Source organism: Dama dama, chromosome 6 (genome assembly GCF_033118175.1).
Source record: "Dama dama isolate Ldn47 chromosome 6, ASM3311817v1, whole genome shotgun sequence".
Classification (NCBI taxonomy): domain Eukaryota; kingdom Metazoa; phylum Chordata; class Mammalia; order Artiodactyla; family Cervidae; genus Dama; species Dama dama.
Genome location: NC_083686.1, coordinates 11,437,354 through 11,459,656, shown reverse-complemented (window position 1 = coordinate 11,459,656; position 22,303 = coordinate 11,437,354). Strand labels below are relative to the sequence as shown.

Sequence of the window (22,303 nt, the reverse complement as noted above, 5' to 3'; positions counted from 1 at the left end):
TCTCTGTCAAGAGGCAGGAAAAAACTTCTATATAATTCATGGGGTCTTCTAAGGGCTAACAATATTAATACATCCGTTACTGAAGGAAAGCTGTAAATCAAGTGCTGTGTACATCAAAGGCATTTCCATGTTCAAGGACTCAACAGCCACTGATAGGAAAGCTTCCTTATTTGGGATGGTTTAAAGGGGTCTAGAGGGCAGATAGACAGGGATCAGTCAGGCCATGGAAGATGGAGAGGAGAGATGGGTCAGGAAACAGCCCTTGTCCCCTGCGTCTGCGTATGCAATTCAACTGAAGAGTCATAAAAGCCCTGGCGACTTCACATTTCAAGAGGAGGAAAGTAAAGGCTCAGAAAGGTTAGGTGCCTCACTTAAGGTCACACAGCCAGGGAGTGGCAGAGCCTGGGCGTCAGCTACTCTCATTGCTCCTTCCGCCTTGCTTCCCTTTGTGGGCATCTGCTCTTGGGCCTCCAGGTCCACTGTTTGTCTGGTCCTCTCTGCTCCACTTTCTCTCGATCCTGGGGGACCAACCAGCACCGGCAACCTGGTCCTGTGGTTTCTGGTTGGGTGCAGCCATTGAGAAGTCCCAGCAGGAGACCAGAGGAAGTTTGGAGGGGGAGGTTGGGGTGTGTATTCCATTCATTCCCACCCTGGGAGGTCCACACGGGCTGGGAAAGGAAAGGAAAGTAAGGAAAGTGAAGTTGCTCGTCGTGTCCGACTCTTTGCGGCCCCATGGACTGTAGCCTCCCAGGCTGCTCTGTCCATGGGATTTTCCAGGCAAGAGTACTGGGGTGGGTTGCCATTTCCTTCTCCAGGGGATCTGCCTGACCCAGGGATCAAACCTGGATCTCCCGGCGCTTTACCCTCTGAGCCATCAGGGAAGCTCAAATGAGCTGGTGATGTCCCTCAAAAACGGTCACTGCTCCTCTCAAGGTAATGAGCACCTTCTTGTTTTCTGTGGCTGTCCCCTCATCTCTGGGTTGGGGAGTGGTGATAACACCACCGTTATTGGCCCTAGTGTCTGCATCATCCCACATTCCTCCCCAACACCTCACATACCTTTTTAAACAGTTCCTTAATAAATAAACCTCTTTAAATTATCCTAATTTGGATGTGCCATCTCTTCCCTCTTAGGACTTTAGAGATTACACTTTCCCATTAAAGAAAATCTGATGTTAGTAATATGTTACAGAATATAGGATCAGACACATAAAATATGAATTTGATATGTTTCAGTTACTGGGAAATGTAAATCACGGGACTGTCATCTTTTCCAAGTAGACATTGTAAAAAGAAGAAGGGGACATTGGGGGAAGTGATGAGAGAAACTATAATGTATAGGATTCAATTAAATTACTATGGCTATCCTCCATTTGTGCTTCTAGCACTACTGAAATTGATTGTTTCCTTTCAGCTTCTTACCTGTATCTTCATCTCCAGATTGAGTTGCTTTGCCTAAAGCTTTAAAATCTGTTTTCATATTAATTAATCAACATTTTAAAATTAGATGTCTATCTTTTGATTTTACGAGGGTATGCTTAGAGAAATAACTTAGCTATGTATTTGAGGCAAGAAATATATGTTTCAAAGCAATTTCTTTCCAGATTATACAACATGGAATATGACTTGTCACAGTCAACTTCCTCATTAATAAGGTCAGGTGATAAAAAGGCATAAGATATGAGAGAGTCTTTCCAAAATAAGAAAACCTTATTAAGTGAAGGTTAATTTAATAGATAACCTTGTTGAGAAAAATCTAAAAATATATAGATATATTTCAAACTTTGTGATTTGACTTTACCTTTAACATGTTGGTTTCTGATATCATTGGAAATGGGTTTTTCCACCTGCAGAAGACAATGCATTACAATTATCTCTTAGATTGTGACTATTCGATTTCATGACCTGCCACTCAGTATGATTAGATCCCTAAAGTTGTGGGTCCAGGACTCATCATTCTTAGAGATCACCCCGTGTGTATGGCTGGCAACTACTCAATGTATGTAAATACCCCCAAGCCAGTGACGAGTGTAGTGGCCTCAGGTGGTAATTTGGCATAAGAAACATTTGGTTTGAGACTCAATCCTGCCTCTTATTGCAGTCAAACTTTGGAAAGGCATTTACCATATTATGAGCCTTAGATTTTTTTTTCATCTTTTTAAATAGGGAAAATGCTATTCATGTCAATTCATGTCATTGAGTTATTGTGAAGGTCAATGTGCATGATCAAGTCCATGAAAGTGATTGAGCAGGCAGATCAAAGTGCAACCTTGTGTAAATGCCCTGTTGGGAAATCACCTTCATCATGTGCTGGCTATGAGAACATGGCCAGTCATTTAACTTTCTAAACCTCAGTTTCCTCAGCTGTGAAATGCGGGTAACATAAGGACTGATACTTCACAAGGATGGCAGGACTGCATGAGATCGGCTATGTGCCTAGAACAGGAAATAACACCAATCAAACTGAGGAATTGTTAGCTGTCATTGTTAATTGTATTAAAGGCATTGATAGGACTTTCCTGATGGTCCAGTGGTCAAGACTTTGCCTTCCAATGCAGGGGGTGTGGGTTTGATCCCTGGTAGAGGAGGTCAGATCCCACATGCCTCATGGCCATAACACAGAAGTAATACTGTAAAAAATTCAATAAAGACTTAAAAAAATGGTCCACATAATAAAAAGGAAAATCACCACTTAAAAAAGCTAAAGGCAGAATTGAACTATTAAGGGCTTGCTGTATAATCTTTAGATATGAGGGTGAAGGAGGTGATGTGTGTTAGTAGTTCAATCTTGTCTGATTCTTTGTGACCCCATGGACTGTAGCCTCCTAGGCTCCTCTGTCCGTGGGATTCTCCAGGCAAGAATACTTGAGTGGATTGCCATTCTCTTCTCTAGAGGATCTTCCAGAACCAGGGATTGAACCCAGGTCTCCTGCACTGCAGGCACATTCTTTACCATTTGAGCTGCAGGGAAGTCCTGAAGAAGGTGATGGAGACATACTAATAATGCCCAATGCCTTGGAAAGCCTTTAAGCCTAGGTCAGCATTGGGGTCTATGATGATGTTTAGTTTTATGTGTCAAACTGACAGGGTCACAGGGTATCCAGATATTTGGTGAAACCTTATTGCTGGGTGTGTCTGTGAAAGTGATTCTGGATGAGATTATAATTTGGATCAGCAGAGTAAGGCAGATTGCCTTCCACAAAGCCAGTGGGCATCTTTCAGTCCATGGAGGGCCTGAATAAAATAAAAAGGGAGGGGAAAGGAGAATTTGCTCTTTCTGCCTGACTGTTGACTTGGGTCATTGCTCTTCTCCTGCCCTTGATGACTGAGATTTACATCATTGATTCTCTTGGTGCTCATGTCTTTGGACTTGAGCTGGAAGTTAGAGGCCATTGGCATTCCTGGTCTGCAGCTTTCAGATGGCAGATTGTGGAACTGAGCCTCCATAATCACTAATTTATTTATATGTATATGTCTATATGCCTATATGTCTCAAGCTTTCTATCCATCCATCTATCTATCCATCTGTGTATCTATTTTATCTATCTAGTGGGGGCTTCCCAGGTGGCTCAGTGGTAAAGAACCCACCTACAATGCAGGAGACACAGGAGATGGGGGTTCAATCCCTGGGTCAGGAAGATAACCTGGGGAAGGAAATAGCAACCCTTTCCAGAATTCTAGCCTGGGAAAGTCTATGGACAGAGAATCCTGGTGGGCTACAGTCTAGAAAGTCACAAAGAGTCAGACACGACTGAGTATACACACATCTATCTATTAATATCTATCTATCTATCAATCATCTATCTACCTATTGCCTATGCTTCCAGAGAACCATGACTAACATAGAGTCTCAGTAATATACTTTTTGGTGCCAAGTTGAGGTGGTCAAGGTGAAGGGGAGGAAGGGTCACTGACCCCTGTTACCTGTTAGGTCTTGATGTTCAAAGCCTACCTCTTTTCCTCTGTGGAACACTGGACCACGTAATTCTGCCTACACATGATGTGGCTCTTCTGCTTGTAGTCAAGCATCAAGTATGGTTCGAGTTTGTTACTGCTGTGGCTTCCTTCATCACGCCCTCAGCTTCCAGTTCCTCCAGGGAGACCCCACGGAGGCTGGTGTGCTGGAGGGTTTTTGTTAAGATCTTGTTACATCCTCAGCTTTCAATCTTCTCTGTGCACCTGCCCAGGAGAGAGGGTCTCTCCCAATGTTCTTCCCACCTCCCATTGCTAGCCTGGAGCAGGGGAGAACCTCCATGGTCTCTGTCTTGCTGGGCCCCATGTGATTAGGGTGTTAGGGATCAGGCTTCCTTAGTGCCTGCTCTTCTCCCCTTTGCTGGCCAAATTCTACTTTTAAAAATTAATTAATTTTTAAATGAAGTATCAATCCTAAAGGATATCAACCCTGAATACTCATTGGAAGGACTGATGCTGAAGCTCCAATACTTTGGCCACCTGATGCGAAGAGCCGACTCACTGGAAAAGACCCTGATGCTGGGAAAGATTGAGGGCAGGAGGAGAAGGGGACGACAGAGGATGAGATGGGTTGGATGGCATCATCAATTCAATGGACATGAACTTGGGCAAACTCTGGGAGATGGTGAAGGACAGGGAAACCTGGCGTGCTGCAGTCCATGGAGTCACAAACAGTTGGACACGAAGCGACTTGACAACAACAACAGTAGGTAATTTACAATGTTGTGCTAATCTCTGCTGTATGGCAAAGACTCAGTTATACACCTATATGCGTTTTGTTTTAATATTCTTTTCCATTATGGTTTATAACAGGAAAGAAAGTGAAGTCGCTCAGTCGTGTCTGACTCTTTGTGACCCCATCGACTGTAGCCTACCAGGCTCCTCCATCCACAGGATTTTCCAGGCAAGAATACTGGAGTGGGTTGCTATTTCCTTCTCCAGGAGATCTTCCTGACCCAGGGATTGAACCTGGGTTTCCCACATTGTAGGCAGACGCTTTACCATCTGAGCCACTAGGGAAGTCCTTATAACAGGATGCTGAGTATATTTCCCTGTGCTATACATTAGCACCTTGTTGTTGATCCATTCTAAATGTAATAGCTTGCATCTACCAACCTCAAACTCCCAATCCATCCCTCTCTTCCCCCCCACCCTCCCGGCAACCACAAGTCTGATCTCTGTCTGCGAGTCTATTTCTGTTTTGTAGCTAGGTTCATTTGTGTCCTACTTTAGATTCCACATACAAGTGATATCATATGGCATTTTTCTTTCTCTTTCTGACTTACTTCACTTAGGATGATAATCCCTAGTTGTAGCTGGCCATATTCCATTTTGTGTCTTTGGACATTTGGATCCATTTGTCTCTTTTGCACGAAAGAGTTTTTTGGCTGCATCTTCTCCAGAGGGACCTACACTTTGATGATATTAGCATAGGATCCCAGGCCTAGAAGTATTTTATGCCCCTCCCTAGGGCTAGTCTTATTTTCTATCAAATACAGATTTTCTAATGTCTACTATATACCTTAACAATGCTAGATTATGAGGGAACGAGGAATAAGAGGTTAGATGCAAAAGGTGGACTCATGGATGCAGTTCTGAGTTTACAGCATGTTATAACCCAGGTTTCATTGTAACAGACCTCGGCTCCGTTGAGAGTTGGGGCCAGCCAATTTGCTGTGGGAGGCTGCCCTGTGCATTTGCAGCCTACTTAGCGGCATCCCTGCCCTCTGCCCGCTAGATGTCAGTAGCGTTCCCCAAGTCTTAACAACCAAAAATGTCGCCAGTCATTGTAAACGTCCACTAGGGGGCAAAATGTTCCCAGACGAGAACCACTGATAACAAGGTATTATTGGTGAAGACTCCTTGGCATTGCTTCCTCCAGGAGGCTTCTCAAAAGCCTCTGGTTGGTCTAAGTGATGGGGCTCCCTGCTCTTTGTATCTTGTGTCACCTCAGTCTTAACACCTTGTATTATTATTTCAAAACTGCCAATTTGGGCCACTGCCTCCTCCGTTAGACTGGACACTGGCTCCTTTTATTTTTTTAATCCCCGTTGTTGAGCATAGCACTTTGCACACAGCAAGTGCTCAATAAATGAAAAGATGGACAATGGTTTAGTGCTTTAAGATAGTTGTAACCAGTTTAAGGCGGCTTCCCAGATGGTGCTAGTGGCAAAGAACCCATGTGCTAATGCAGGAGACATGATTATAGACTTGGCTCTGATCCCTGAGTCAGGAAGAACCCCTGGAGAAGGACATGGCAACCCACTCCAGTATTCTTGCCTGGAGAATTCCATGGACAGAGGAGCCTGGTGGGCTACAGTTCACAGGGTCACAAAGAATCAGACACAACTGAAGTGACATAGCATGCATGCATGCAATCAGTCTAAGGAATCGACATACAAGAACTGGTTCCTGTAAGGACTGTTGAAGATCCAATTCACAGATAGTTAAATCACCACATCATGTGCAAAACTAATTGGAATTAACTCCTGAGAATGAAGTTATAATAAAAAAAATCTGCTTACCATAAAAACTGGATAATTCAAACATTAGTTATAAAGGCAAAACTCCCTTTTTTATTTGAATTGAGGCCAAGTCCTTATTGAATTAATTTATAAGACAACTTCCCTCCTGGCCAAAATCGTGCTCATCTCCCACCTCCTTTTTCTCACAAGATTTCACTTGACTTAATATGTTGAGATTATAGTTCCACTTGTAAAGTGACCTAGCTAAAAGAAGAAATTCGTAACAAAAAACTACAAAGACAATATGAAAGGATATAAAGTAGTAAGAAATGGAGACTTAAATTCTGGCATAGTCGTTTATGAAAAATCAAATGAGAATTATCATCTTTTAAGAAAGCATTGTTCTCATGAAAGTTTACTTCTATGCAAAGAGGAATTATCAGTGGTTTTTAGGGAGAGAAAAGCTTAACTTTTTAGGTCAGAATTTTCTACTTTTTATAACCAGACAAGAACTTGTGACTTTAGCCTCTGGCCCAGTGACTCTGAAATTCCTATTGTCCCCTCAATATATTTCGTGCTTTAGAGATGAGGCTCCTGAAATGCCCTCCTCCCTGTCTAACAGCGCACTGTTGGGGCCTGCCGCAGTTGTACATCTCGGAGGTAATTGCAAGTATTCACATGTATGGATGTGAGAGTTGGACAATAAAGAAAGCTGAGCACAGAAGAATTGATGCTTTAGAACTGTGGTGTTGGAGAAGATGCTTGAGTGTCTCTTGGACTGCAAGGAGATCCAACCAGTCCATCCTAAAGGAAATCAGTCCTGAATATTCATCAGAAGGACTGATGTTGAAGCTGAAACTCCAATAATTTGGCCACCTGATGTGGAGAGCTGACTCATTGGAAAAGACCCTGATGCTGGGAAAGATTGAGGGCAGGAGGAGAAAGGGACAACAGAGGATGAGATGGTTGGATGGCATCACCGACTCCATGGGCATGTGTTTGAGTAAACTCTGGGAGTTGGTGATTGACAGGGAGGCCTGGCATGCTACAGTCATGGGGTTGCAGAGTCAGACACGACTGAGCGACTGAATATGACAACTTTGAAGGACAGACTAGACAAATTTTTCATGTGAACAGAAATCAGACTGGGTCTTTTTGAATTATTATTTTTTTTTTTTCAGGATACGATATCACTAGCTCAATGGACGTGAGTTTGAGGAAGCTCCAGGAGGTGGTGGACAGGGGAGCCTGGTGTGCTGCCGTCCAAGGGGTCACAGAGAGTCAGACCCGCTGAGCAACTGAACAAGGACAACAGGACATATGCCCCGTAGTGGAATTTCTGGGTCATACGGTAGTTCTGTTTTTAGTTTTTCAAGTACAATCCTTACTGTTCTGCATAGTGGCTATATTGATTTACATTCCCACCGACAGTGCAAGAGGGTCCCGTTTGGTGCTCTGTGGTAACGTTTAGATTGGTGAGATTGGGGTGGGGAGGGGGCGGATATATGTGTACCTAGAGCTGATTCACTTAGCTATATAGCAGAAACTAACACAATGTTGTAAAACAACTATACCCAATTTAAAAAAAGAAATCAAACTGGGGAAAGAAGACCGGGTTTCTTTTCCTATTAATATTTCAAACTGTGGAGGTGATTTAGTTGCTAAGTTGTGTCTGACTCTTTGCAACCCCATGGACTATAGCCTGCCAGGCTCTTCTGTCCATGGGATTTCCCAGGCAAGAATATTGGGGTGGGTTACCATTTCCTTCTCTGGGGATCTTCCCGACCCAGGGATTGAATCCGGGTCTCCTGCATTGCAGGTGGATTCTTATTACCAGCTGGGCCACCAGGGAAGCCTTCATATTTCAAGCGAGTCATATTTCCAATTTCAGCTCAAATAACTGAGTTTGTTTGTCCATTTCCATTCACGTGCAGTGTGCTGTGGTCAGTCATTTCAGTCGTGTCCGACTCTTTGTGACCGCCTGGACTGTAGCCCACCAGGCTCCTCTGTCCATGGGATTCTCCAGGTAAGAATACTGGAGTGGGTTGCCATGCCCTCCTCCAGGGGATTTTCCTGACCCAGGGATTGAACCTTAGTCTCTTATGTCTCCTCACTGGTAGGCAGGTTCTTTACCACTAGCGCCACCTGGAAGCTCTTCCATCCATGTGGCCAGTATCTGCCAAGAACATTTTACATAAAGCCACTGTGCTAGATGCTGGGGCTAAAATAGTCCTTGTACTCATGGAGGTGTCATCTGGTAACTGATTGCTCTCTGCCGGGCACTGTGCTCTGTATGTATGATCGTGAAAGCTATGAGATTTTATAGCTTAGACTGTAAAGGCTCAGGGAAGGTAAGTAACTGGCCCAAAGAAACAGAGCTCATAAAGTTGGAGCCATTAAAATGAGAATTATAACATTCATCTTGCAGGGTTATTTTAAGGATTAAATGTCATTCATTCATTTATTCCCACCTTTCCTCAGAAAGGCCTTTCCTGACTGCCTTGCTTTCACTCTATTTTCAAAGCTCATCACTTGATACATCGTCTTTGTAATCTATTATTTATCCATTTACATATCATAGGTCTCCACCCACTAGATGTAAGTTTCATGACAGCAGGGCCTTGGTGGTTTACTGCCGCATACCAGAGTGGATAATTGTGTCTGGTCCATGGCAGGCACCCAACATGTGTTTCTTAAGTGAATTTGTTGAGTGAATGATTAAAATGTTTAGCTTAGTGTCTGTGTAAAGAGGAAGTGTTCAATATTTCATCCCTTATCTTGCTCTCCCAATCTCTATTGGTTGTGTTCTGTGTGAACAACTTGGTAAAAACTGTAGTTTCCTTTTCTTGTCAATATTTAAAAGAAACCCTCTAGTTAAACGAGTAAACCATTTGCATAGATAATGCACAAGGATGAATGTGTTATAAATATTTAAGTGTGTTCACAGTCACTAATAAATGTGAAACAAATTTTAAAGAAAGAACAGCAAAATCTCTTTCTCTTTTTTAAAAATTATAATTAAAAAATAACGCACAGTTTTGGAGAGGATTCTATGAGGTGGAAATTCTAATACTGGGTTTCTGGGAGGGTAAATTGAAATGATTTTTCAGGGAGTGATTTCACAATATGTACCGAAAGCCTTTAAAGTGTTTTCACTCAATGGTTAAATAAAATAATTAAAAATCTTATATGAGGAGTGAAGGATCTGTAATGATTATGCTTATTGATGCTTGTTTTATGACATGGGAGACAGTTTTATGACTGAAACAATGTGCTAAGGACGGAAAACCAGTATATACTATACAACAAAGACTTCCTTGCATGAAATACATTAGCACAGAAAACATTGACATGAAATTTACCCAAATATTATGACTGATAGCCTTGCAACCTCAGGGATGGTTAATTTGTATTTTGTGCAATGTTATTAAAAATAAAATACTGTATGTGTTTAGAGCACTTATATTTACAAGATATTTTCAACAGCTTTTTGAAGTAAGCATGGCAGAGATTGTTACTCCTGTTTGGCAAATGGGTTTACAAAGAGGTTCAGAGAGGTTGACCCATAGTTGTCCCTCATATCTGCTGGAGATTACTTCCAGCACACCCCTTGAATACCCAAATCTGTAGATGCTCAAGTCCTTCATATGAAATTGCAGAGTATTTGTAAATAACCTATGTATATCCTTCTGTATACAGTGAAACTCTCAATGGCATGGGTTTGAACTGTGTGGGTCCACTTATACTCAGATTTTTTCATCAAGTACATACTAAGGTACTACAAAATCCTTGATTGGTTGAATTATCTCTAGATTACTTGTAATACCTAATACAATGTCAATGTAATGTAAATAGCTGCTGGCATGTGGTAAGTTCAAGTTATGCTTTTTGGAATTTAATGGAATATATATATATTTTTAATCCTCGATTGAAGCTACAGAAGGGAAACTGACAGATATGGAGGGCTGACTGTACTTATTACCACACCATTAGCAGTTGGAATCATTGGGCCTAAATCTGGACAAAATGATATGTTATTATCAAAGAGATTTGAGTTTAAATTCTGCTCCCAGAGAACAGGATGAGTATTAAGTGAGATGCAGGTGAAAGTCCTTAGCCTGATGCCTGACTCACAGAAAACCTTTCACAAATGTTAGTTCTCTTCCCTTCTATGTACCTATTCTAAGGACCACGATCCCTCCAGCTGAATCACCCTGCACCCCACTGACCTGCTCATCACCAAGGCATTCCAAAAAGATGCCTTGGAAATGAGAGTCGGTAAAGCTCTTGGTTGCTAGGCAGTGCCCTCCATGTGTTTGGTTCGCGCAGTCAAGCTTTTACTTACTTCTTCCAGCTTCATCCAGGTTTGCCTCTCTGTGGGGAGAGAGGTCTTGGAATCTAAGGACAGGGGTGTGTCCATCATACCCTTGAAATAGCGTGTATCTGTGAAAAAAGAAAAATTATTTAAAGTCATATTTTACATGACTCTGCACACTGTAATGGACAAAATATTTGCACATCTACAAACTTACTGAACCATCATAATATAGGCTGCTGCTGCTTAAGTCACAGCAGTCGTGTCCGACTCTGTGCAACCCCACTGACGGCAGCGCACCAGGCTCACGTCCCTGGGATTCTCCAGGCAAGAACACTGGAGTGGGTTGCCATTTCCTTCTCCAGTGCATAAAAGTGAGAAGTGAAAGTGAAGTCACTCGGTCGTGTCCGACTCTTCGCGACCCCATGGACTGTAGCCTACCAGGCTCCTCCATCCATGGGATTTCCCAGGCAAGCGTACTGGAGTGGGTTGCCATTGCCTTCTCCACATAATACAGGCATGAGCATGTAGTTCTACTTCCACTTAACAGACGAAGAGACTGAGTCTCAAAGAGGAGAAATCACTTCTCTTGGTCCATATACATAAATGCCAAAGCCTGGACCTAAACCTTCTTCATTCTCTTATCCACCTGGGAAATTCTACTCATCCTTCAAGGCTTGGACAGTGTAATACCCTTCAAAAATCTTCCTAGACCCCACCCACCTGCACACCACCCTGGATCTCTTTTCTATGTTACACACTTGTGTGTGCTTAGTCACTTAGTCATGTCCGACTCTTTGTGACCCCATGAACTGTATCCTACCAGGCTCCTCTATCCATTGGGGTTCGCCAGGCAAGAATAGTGAAGTGGATTGCTATGCCTTCCTCCAGGGGATCTTCCCAACCCAGGAATCAAACCCAGGTCGCTCACATTGCAGGCAGATTCTTTACCATCTGAGCCACCAGGGAAGCCCATGAATACTGGATTGAGTAGCCTATCCCTTCGCCGGGGGATCTTCCTGACCCGGGAATAGTACCGGGGTCTTCTGCGTTGCCGGTGGATTCTTTACCAGCTGAGCTACCAGGGAAGCCCACATTACATATTTAACATAGATATTTTATACTTAACATATACTTCACTATATACTTGTGCTTCCCTGGTGGATTGGTGGTAAAGAATCCACCTGCCAATGCAGGAGACATGGGTTAGGTCCCTGGTCTAGGAAGATCCCCTGGAGAAGGAAATGGCAATCCACTCCAGTCCTCTTACCTGGAGAATCCCATGGACGGAGGAGCCTGGTGGACTGCAGTCCATGGGGTCGCTAAGAGTCCGACACGACTGAGCGACTTCACTTTCACTTTTCACTGTCATGCATTGGAGAAGGAAATGGCAGTCCACTCCAGTGTTCTTGCCTGGAGACTCCCAGGAACGGGGGAGCCTGGTGGGCTGCCGTCTTTGGGGTTGCACAGAGTCGGACACGACTGAAGTGACTTAGCGGCAGCAGCAGCATACATTATATACCAAACTTATTCTATAATATTTATCTTTATATCTCTTGATAAATCCTAACATGATAACTGGCATATAATAGATATTAATTAATGCATATTGAGTGAATGAACAAAGGAATATCATTATTATTTACAAGGTAATTGTCCTCAAAGGGATTTCTGTAGATTCATTTCAGTAGGTCAGGCTCTCAAATCGCAAATGCTTCCTCTTTTCCCTCACAACGCTTTGCTTTATTTAAGGTTCAGAGACCTTGTTGAAGCTGTATAAGGTGTCCCAGTCACAAAGAAGAAAAGATGGTGTATAATAAGGTTTTCTTTCTCTTAAAAGCCTGGTTTTGCTGCCACGCTCTTGTGCTGGCTATGAGCAAGACAAATCGGCCATATTAAAAGTCTTCCCTTTTGTTCTGCTCTCTTCTCTGCAACTCTGTCTTAACAGGGATGTTGCCCACATCTCTGCTTGTTCATCTACCATGTTCATCAGTTGTTTCTCAGACTCAAATTGTCATCATGGGGATTCTCTAGGCAAGAATAGTGGAGTGGGTTGCCATGCCCTCCTCCAGGGGACCTTCCCAACCCAGGGATCGAACCCAGGTCTCCCGCATTGCAGGCGGATTCCTTATCATCTGATCCACCAGGGAAGCCATCATGATAGTAATAAACAGTCATAGAGCTCTGACTCTGCACCAAGTCCTCCTCTGAGAACTCAACATGCATCATTCGTGTAACCACCTGGGTTACGTGGGGTAAGCTTTATCTTCAGATATCTTGAACCCTATCTTCAAATATAGAAAATGGTTTCCAGGTGCTCACTCCAGGTCACACAGCTAATAAGCTGTGGAGGCAGGATTTTAACCTAGAGTTGCTAATTCAGGACCTGCATCTTTAGTCACTCTACAATATTGCAGCACGGGCACATGATTTTTGGATTTCAGGCCCTAAACATTACCTGCATATTCAGATTCCTTAATAGGCCTGGCTGGTAAGATTTTCACTGATTGCCGGTCTTCTGCCATGCGAAGCTCAGGGTCTTCATAGTCATCATCTGTGTGGCCTTTTGCTGCATCCAGAACTGCTATGGAATTCCTTTCCTAAGGAGGGGACATTTCAGCAAGTCAAGGGAAGGTACAACAATGACAAAGATTATAGGCTACAGTGCTGGCCAGGGGAGTAATAGAGATTCCCTTAGCTGCGAGTTAAAAATTTAAGAGTATGGGGTCTAGGGGAGTTAACCTCTCACAGTGGCAGAATTGTAATGATGTCCTTAGAAAGCATCATGGTGGTGTGAGACACTCCCTTTGTCTCTCCCCTTCAATCTACAACAATTAAGACATCCATAACTCAACAAAGAATTGATGCTTTTAAACTGTGATGTTGGAGAAGACTCTTGAGAGTCCCTGGGACTGCAAGGAGATCAAACCAGTCAATCCTAAAGGAAATCAATCCTGAATATTCATTGAAGGACTGATGTTGAAGTCAAAACTCCAACACTTTGGCCACATGATGCTAAGAACTGACTCCTTCAAGACCCTGATGCTGGGAAAGAATGAAGGCAGGAGGAGAAGGGGATGACAGAGGATGAGATGGTTGAATGGCATCACCGACTCTATGGACATGAGTTTGAGCAAGCTCCGGGAGTTGGTGATGAACAGGGAAGCCTGGCGTGCTGCAGTCCATGGGGTTGCAAAACATTGGACATGACTGAGTGACTGAAGTGAACTGAACTCAACAAAGGTTCCTCTGCCCAGGACACCGGGACTCCAGAGAGACCCACATGTTTGTTCATCTGAAGAAGGCTAGATTGGAGCATATAGAGTGGGTAGAACCAGGGGAAGAGTAGAAGTAGTGCCCGTAATCCTGAACCCCGGAAAACCTGGTGGCGCCCGCAGAGATGGTGCACAAGACTCTAGGTCGTGGCCACAGTGGTGCCCGTGACCACAGGGGGCTGGGCAGCGACCTCCAGGTGCACCTGTGACTCTGCCTCCTCCGGCCCATGGCAGTATTACCTGGCCCCCCACCCCTTGCTATGGTAGCAGTTCCAATGTGCCTAGCAGCACTGGACATGAAGATGTCAACGGCAGCAGTGACATTGGCATCGGAAAGGCACCCCCAGTGACCCCAGAGGCATACGCAGAAATGACAAGGGCACCAGTGACCACTCTGGTAGAAGCAGTGGAGGGTGGAAAGTGCCAATTCTCAAACAGAGCAGAGGGAAGGAAAAAACAAAACCTTCTGCCTTAGCAGCATGTACTGAAAATCTGAAGAAAGGCCTCTAATGACCAGTGTGTGGATCTGTTAGAGTCGAAGTAAACAAAACTTTACATAAACAAGAGGGGTGTTTACTACTTCAGATGCTCTCGTAGAGGAACAACTCATCAAGCACCATGGAAACCATGGTGACAGTCTCACATCACGAACATGACAATTATCCAGAAACCAAACTTGAAGTCACAGCAGACTATGATTTAACTGATGGAGAATTCAAAAGAGTTGTCATGAAGAAACTCCATTTTACAAGAAAACTCAGAAAGTAATTCAGTGAGCTCAGGAGTAAAATCGGTGAGCAGAAGCAATACTGAGCAAAGAGACTAAAACTCTAAAAAAGAACCAAACAGAAATTCTGAAGCTTGAGAACTCAATAAATGTGATGAAGAATGCATTAGAAAGCATTGGAAACAGAGCAGACCATATGGAAGAGAGAATCAGTCAGCTCGAAGAAAGAAATCTAAAAATGATTCTCAGGTAGAAGAGGAGAAGGAACTAAGATTTTAAAGCAATGAAAAAAATTCTATAAGAACTGTCTGATTTCATTAGAAAGAAGCAATATGAGAATAGAGGATATGCCAGAAGGGGAAGAGAGGAAGAAGGGAGCATTTGTTTAAAAACATAATAGCTGAGAACTTGCCAAACCTGAGGAAGGAACTGGATATACAAGTTCATGAAACTCATAAAACACTTATTTATCATAATGCAAAAAGATCTTCTGCAAGACACGTTATATCAAAACTATCAAAGGTCAATGACAAAGATTTTAAAAGCAGTCAGGGAAAAAAGAGAGTCACCTACAAAGGTGCTCCCATTAGGCCACCAGCAGATATCTAAGCAGAACCTCTCCAGGCCAGGGGAGAGAGGAATGATATATTCAGAATTTGTTGTTTAATCACTAAGTCATGTCTGACTCTTTGAGACCCCATGGACTATAGCCCACCAGGCTCCTCTGTCCATGGAATTCTCCAGGCAAGAATACTGGAGTGGATGGGTAGCCATTCCCTTTTGCAGGGGATGTTCCCAACCCAGGGATCAAATCCACATCTCCTGCATTACAGGAGGATTCTTTATCACTGAGCTACCAGGGAATAGTCAAAAATACTGAAAGATAAAAGATGTCAGTCAAGAACACTCTACCCAGCGAAGTTACCTTTCAGACATAAAGGAGAAATAAAGGCTCTCCCAGACAAGCAAACCTGAGGGAGTTCATCACCACTAGGGCAGCCTTATACGAAATGTTGAAAAGAGCTCTCTGCCTGAAATAAAACTGGTAAAAGCACGCATATTTTGAGTAAGGTGATAAACTAGACTACCAGAAGTGTCTTAATGAGACAACGCATGTAAAATTTTGAGCAAAGTGCCTGATGGTCAGCACTCAATGGCTACTAGCTGTAAATATTATTATGACTGCTGCTGTGATAGCAGCTACTATTAAAGAAAGTCTGAGACAAAGGAAGCCTACCAGTCATGCTTTGTTCACCTCCCTTTAAAGCCTCTCTAGCACTTAAGAAGTTTACATGTCCTAGGTGCTTTCTGTACTTCATTTCATTGTATAAGCAGAAAAATCTATGAGGTGATTTTACTGTAGTGTAGGAACCGGGAATTAGGCTTAAATTTAAATTCTAAATCTGCATTATTCTCATTCTTTAATATATATATTCTCTCTATATATGTATATTCTCTAATATATATAATATATATTGCTCTCATTATTATATATAATATATACTGTATTATATATTAATAATTTAATAATTAATATGTATTATTATCATTATATATTAATAATATATTAATATATTCTATATATATTGGATAATGATAATAATACAGAATATTTATATATATGTATTATATATACACATATATATATGTATACAGGGCTTACTAGTCCTAAGCCTCCAAGTATATGCCTTTTTCTATCATCACTCTATCAAAGCAGTTTGGTAAAAGTAAAGACTAGTTATATGATGAGTTTGGTTTTCAGGTAAGCAAAAGCACAGTGGGGACTCACCAGGCCCCTAATCTGGAGAACTTTTTGGGCTTCATTTTGGCTCATGGCAACTCTGATCATTCAACTCAAAAGGGTGGAATGAAATTTAGTAAGTCTGTGTTCTCCACAAGACAGCATAAACCTGTCTAGTGTCTGTCTACTGTTAATATCGGGGATTCTTACTAAAAGCTCAGTATATATAAGCCTTCTACTTTATAAAATATTTTGGGATTGATTGATTGTGTATGCATGTGTGCATGCATACGTGTGTGTGTGTGTGTGTGTTTTCTAGGGTGAGGACTCATAGCTTTAATTTAATTCTTAAAGAAATCTTTCAAAAAGTAAAGAACCAAAGATTTTACAGGTAAATTATATCTCTTTGTTCATATATCTATCATCTATCTATACATCTATCTCTCATTTCTATCTATTCCATTTATCATCTATAGATATGTTAAAGCTATTTAAATTATGTACACATAATTTTTAACAATTAACTTATTTATAATATTAGGTAGTTGATGTCACATTATAAGTTTAAAATTTTCTTTTAGTCATTAAAATTCTTTGTAAATATTATTAATGGAAGATGGTTAAAACTCAACATTCAAAAAATGAAGATCATGGCATCCAGTCCCTTCACTTCATGGCAAGTGGATGGGAAAAAGTGGAAACAGTGTCAGATTTCATATTGTTGGGCTCCAAAATCAACGTGGACGGTGACTTCAGCCAAGAAATGAAAAGACACTTGCTCCTTGGAAGAAAAGCTATGATAAACCCAGACAGCATATTAAAAAGCAGAGACATCACTTTGCTGACAAAGGTGTGTATAGTCAAAGCTATGGTTTTCCCATTAGCATGTGTGGACTTGACAGATGGGCCATAAAGAAGACTGAGCACCGAAGAATTGATGCTTTCAAATTGTGGTGCTGGAGAAGACTCTTGAGAGTCCCTTGGACTGCAAGGAGATCCAACCAGTCTACCCTAAAAGAAATCAATCCTGAATATTCATTGGAAGGACTGATGCTGAAGCTAAAGCTCTGATACTTTGGCCACCTGATGTGAAGATCCAACTCATTGGAAAAGACCCTGATGCTGGAAAAGATTGAAGGCAAGAGAAGGGGACGACAGAGGACAAGATAGCTGCATGGCATCACCAACTCAACGGACATGAGTCTGAGCAAGCTCCAGGAGATGGTGAAGGACAGGGAAGCCTGGTGTGCTGCAGCCCATGGGGTTGCAAAGAGCTGGACACAGCTGAGTGACTGAACAACAGAACAATATGAATATATCATAATATGTTCAATGATTTTTCTATTATTGAGTATATAACATGATTCCAGTGTGTTGCCATTTAAAGTATATTATATGGCATAAATGAGTATTTAATTATTAATCCAAAGTTTAGGTTAATTCTTTAATTTGTCCCATAGGATTATGGGATTGAAGAAAATGAATATTTTTATATTTGCTAATCTTATAAAATTGCTTCCCGAAGAAGTTCTTGTTATTTAAAATTCCACCATGAGTGTTGGGAAGTGCTTTTCTCACCACACACTTTCCAGCACCATGTGTTGGCATTTTCGCTTTAATTAGTCTTCAAAATGACCATTATGAGTTTATTTTTATCTCCATTTTATAGCTGAAGAACTGAAATATGGTTTTTTTTGTCTTTTTCTGTATTAATGCCTCAATATATTTATTTATTTATCCAGCTTTATCAAGAAATAATTGACATACATCACTGTATATGTTTCAGGCATACAGCACAATGATTTGATTTACATGTATTGTAGGAATACTGTGTTCTACCCAAGACTTGAAATGCACTTTTCTCTGCCAGGAAATCATGCCATTTGGAAAAGTTTAATTTTTTACAATTCACAGAGTACTTAGGAAAAAACCACTTACTTTGTAAATATCAAAGACTGACAAAATAGGTAAAGAAAGCAGCAGACTTACACCATCAAGAAGAGGCTCATTAATAGTCTGGTACTGTCCTGCCAACAAAAACAGCAAAATGTTATTGCAAAACATTGGAAAGACTGGGCCCTTGTTTTTCTCCAGAAATCTTGTGCTCATTTCAGTTAATTGTTCTTGACTGTAATTGCTCAAAATGAAGTGCACATTTTCATGCTTCTCGCTCTATCAGCTGCTCTTGCCTAACAGGGGCAATTGGAAAAGCAGGAAAGAAAATCAAATCCCAGTTCAGAAGCCTGGTTCTTTCTACAGCAGGTCAACCTTCCCACTGAAAGAGAAGTAAAGTTAGAAGGAACCCCGCCCCTCAATTAGTTGCACCCAAGTGATGACTCAGCAGCATCTCAGCCAAGGACCTGGGGTGCTGTCCCCCCTCCTCTGACATACATACTGCATTTGCTGTAATCTATCCACACATTGTTATCTATCCACACATTGTTTTCCTGAAAAGACTACATGGTTTGAGCTTCAGTTCAGTTCAGTCGCTCAGTCGTGTCCAACTCTTTGTGACCCCATGGACTGTAGCGCCCCAGGCCTCCCTGTCCATCACCAACTCCCAGAGTTTACCCAAACTTGTGTCCATAGAGTCAGTGATGCCATCCAACCCTCTCATCCTCTGTCATCCCCTTCTAGTTTGAGTTTAGGGATGGTATCTACTTATTTGTCTCTCCCTGGCCTCAGGTGCAGGATCCAAGATGGACCACATGAGTTCTTGATAGGCATTTGTTGAATAAATGTTGCTCCGTGGGGGTGCTTCAACACTCAACTGCTTCTTTCGAACTTGATTGATGAAAGAGTGCCCGAAGGTTATCTAGTGCAGTCAGGGTAAATGTTTCACATTTTACCCTCAGATTATGCAAAACCACCGAAGAATTGCTCACATGGCCTACAGGTATTTTTGCTTCTTCATAGACTTAATTTTCTTAAATTGCAGTGTAGGTTCATGCTGCTAGTCTGAATTTAGGAACATTGTAAGCAGAAAATGTTCTTATCACGTTCTCTTTATTAGCACATGTGTGAGAAGCTTCTAGCAGGTCTCAAGACTGGAAGCTGCATACAGCCTAGCTTTTCGTTTGCTTTGAGTGAAGGAAAAGAATCAGTCCTAGAAAAGAGCGTATTTCCCTTCCTTCTTTGGCTGATAAGACTCTCAGGGCAAAGTTCTGGCCTGTGTGCAAATAGTGTAGAGGACTGTGGTATGACATGTCCTGCTACCTTTTGGTCCGATTTCATCCGGTTCTTTAACTTTTGTCCACTCACCCCAAATTCTCTTCCCGTGTGTGTGTACTAACTTGTTTCAGTCATGTATGACTGTTTGCGAAGCTATGGACTCTAGCCCGCCAGGCTCCTCTGTCCATGGGATTCTCCAGACAAGAATACTGGACACCTCCTGGCAACAAGGAGGGTTGCCATGCCCTCCTCCAGGGGATCTTCCTGACCCAGAGATGGATCTAGCGGCCCTTACGGTTCCTGCATTGGCAGACGGGTTCTTTACCACTAGTGCCACCTGGGAAGCCCTCTCTTCCCATACCAAAACACAAAATTAATAGTTGTGAATTTGTGTCAGCATGCCCAAGTCTTTTTGTAAGGTATAAGGTGTAAATTCATGAAACTTTGGCTCAGTGGAAACGCAGTTCTCTGGAATTTGCCTAGGACTCAAGTACGGGGCAAGTGTCACGTGGCCAAATCTAGTCTCCCTGAGACATTAATCCAGGAGGTGTGGAATCCTGTCTGTACTGTCCACCATCCATCCTGGTGGTAGGACCAGCAGTGACCGTCCCCCTGGGGCACTAATACCATCTTCCTGTCCCAGTACAGTTACACCCACTACTGAGATCCCTGGCAGAGGAACCCACAGGTTTTTCAGCCCTTTAGCAATTTGTACTCTCTCATGAGGAGAGGGAAATGGCAACCCACTCCAGGATTCTTGGCTGGAGAATCCCATGGACAGGGGAACCTGGCAGGCTACAGTCTGTGGGGTCGCAAGAGTCAGACACAACTTAGCGACTAAACTGCTACTACTAAATTCGCATTGGAGAAGGAAATGGCAACCCACTCCAGTATTCTTGCCTGGAGAATTCCATGGACAGAGGGGCCTGGCGGGCTGCAGTCCATGGGGTCACAGAGAGTCAGACATGACTGAGTGACTAACACGCACACACATATACACTCTCTCTCATGAATTAAGTGAATAAAGTCACCCGTTACACCAGCCGGTCTGGCAAGAGCAAATGAGCACAGAATTATTGGGGAATTTCTCTGGTCTTCGTGATCCAGCTCAGCAGCACCACTAAATTCAGGTTCAATATCATTTCATTTTAGGAGATTGGCCTCCTTGAGCACAGTCATTGTACCCACGTCTTCATGGAGAGCTGAGGCGTCTCTTCTTTCAGCAGCATGGCAGTCTGAGCCCCTCTTGGATTCCCCACGTACGGTACATGCCCCTTCTGAGTCTTCGCTTGTGTTGATTCCACCTGGACTCCCTGCCTCCTCCGTTTTGTTTTCCAAAATGCTCAGTGTCCTTTGAGATTCTCCTGGGGCTTCCCTTTCTGACCACTCCGGGTTACTTTCATCTCGCTAAATCCTTAGAGCTGTTGTTTTCTGTCTCACTCACCACGACACTTAAACAGAAAGAGGCAGCATCTGGTTGCTTCTTTGTTGCATACACACGCCGTCCTCCTGTAGGGAAGGGAGTGGATTGTCTTTTATCTCTGTGACCCTCAGTACTTCTCTGTGTTATGAGCAATGCGGAGTTTTGGAAATATAATTTTAAAAACACAGTTTTGAATCTGTAAATCAGCTCCCGTCACTCATGGCCCATGAAATAGAGTCCAGACTTCCTGCCATGGCTCCTGGAGGCCAGCACAGCCCAGCCCAGCCCAGCTCCTGCCCTGTCCCTGGTCTCCTCTGTTTCCAGTTTCTTCTTCCTCTGAACTCCAGGCACATCAGCCTCTTTTCAAGTCCACGCTGTATGCTAAGCTCCTCTACCTCTGAGACATTGCATGCACTGTCCGCCAGTCCAGAATGTTCTCTTCTCAGCTCTGCCCAGGCCTGGATCCTTCTCACCCATCACTGTTGCTGTGTAGTTGCTGTTTAATTGTGCCCAAGTCTTTGCGACCCCATGGACTGCAGCACACCAGGCTTCCCTATCATTTACCATCTCCTGGAGTTTGCTCAAATTCATGTCCGTTGAGTCAGTGATGCCATCTAATCATCTCATCCTCTTTCACCCCCTTCTCCTGCCCTCAATCTTTCCCAGCATCAGGGTCTTTTCCGATGAGTCTGCTCTTCGCACTAGGTGGCCAAAGTATTGGAGCTTCAACTTCAGCATCAGTCCTTCCAGTGAATATTCAAGGTTGATTTCCTTTAGGATTGATGGGTTTGATCTCCTTGCAGTCCGAGGGACACTCAAGAGTCTTCTTCAACACCACAGTTCAAAAGCATCATCCATCATACTATATTTAAAATGTCATCTGCCCTGGGGGACCATCCCTGACTATCAACATCAGGTAAAAATTAGGAGTACCCTCCAGCCGTGGTCCTCACTACCGCAGCATCCGGCACGGCGGTGAGAAAGCTGTGTGCTCTTCAAACCCCGTTTGCTCGGGCACACAGCTCCTGGTGTCCCTTCCACTGGGTGACCTTGGCTTGGTGCTATGACCACTGGGACATGGTGGGGGTGATAGATTCCACTCCAGGCCATCCTGCTTGACCTTCCATCTCTCACTCTTGCCCCAGTGGCTGGTCAGAGACAGAGGACCCTAAGGTCCTCGGGGATAATGGAAGCCACTGGGAAAAAGCAGAGTG

The 22,303-nt window shown here is 42.9% G+C and overlaps 1 protein-coding gene across 3 annotated transcripts in view; it reads right to left on the bottom strand.

Annotated features, from left to right (window-relative positions):
* The window catches only part of CLNK (cytokine dependent hematopoietic cell linker), a 202,483-nt gene that overhangs the window by 69,686 nt on the left and 110,494 nt on the right, over positions 1–22,303 (bottom strand). For all 3 annotated transcript variants that reach the window (XM_061145510.1, XM_061145512.1, XM_061145511.1), the window contains 4 exons: positions 18,485–18,522; positions 13,211–13,352; positions 10,783–10,880; positions 1,802–1,847 (listed from right to left, as the gene is read on the bottom strand). In XM_061145510.1, the coding sequence (XP_061001493.1) occupies positions 1,802–1,847; positions 10,783–10,880; positions 13,211–13,352; positions 18,485–18,522 (324 nt within the window). The remainder of the gene's footprint in view (positions 1–1,801; positions 1,848–10,782; positions 10,881–13,210; positions 13,353–18,484; positions 18,523–22,303) is intronic.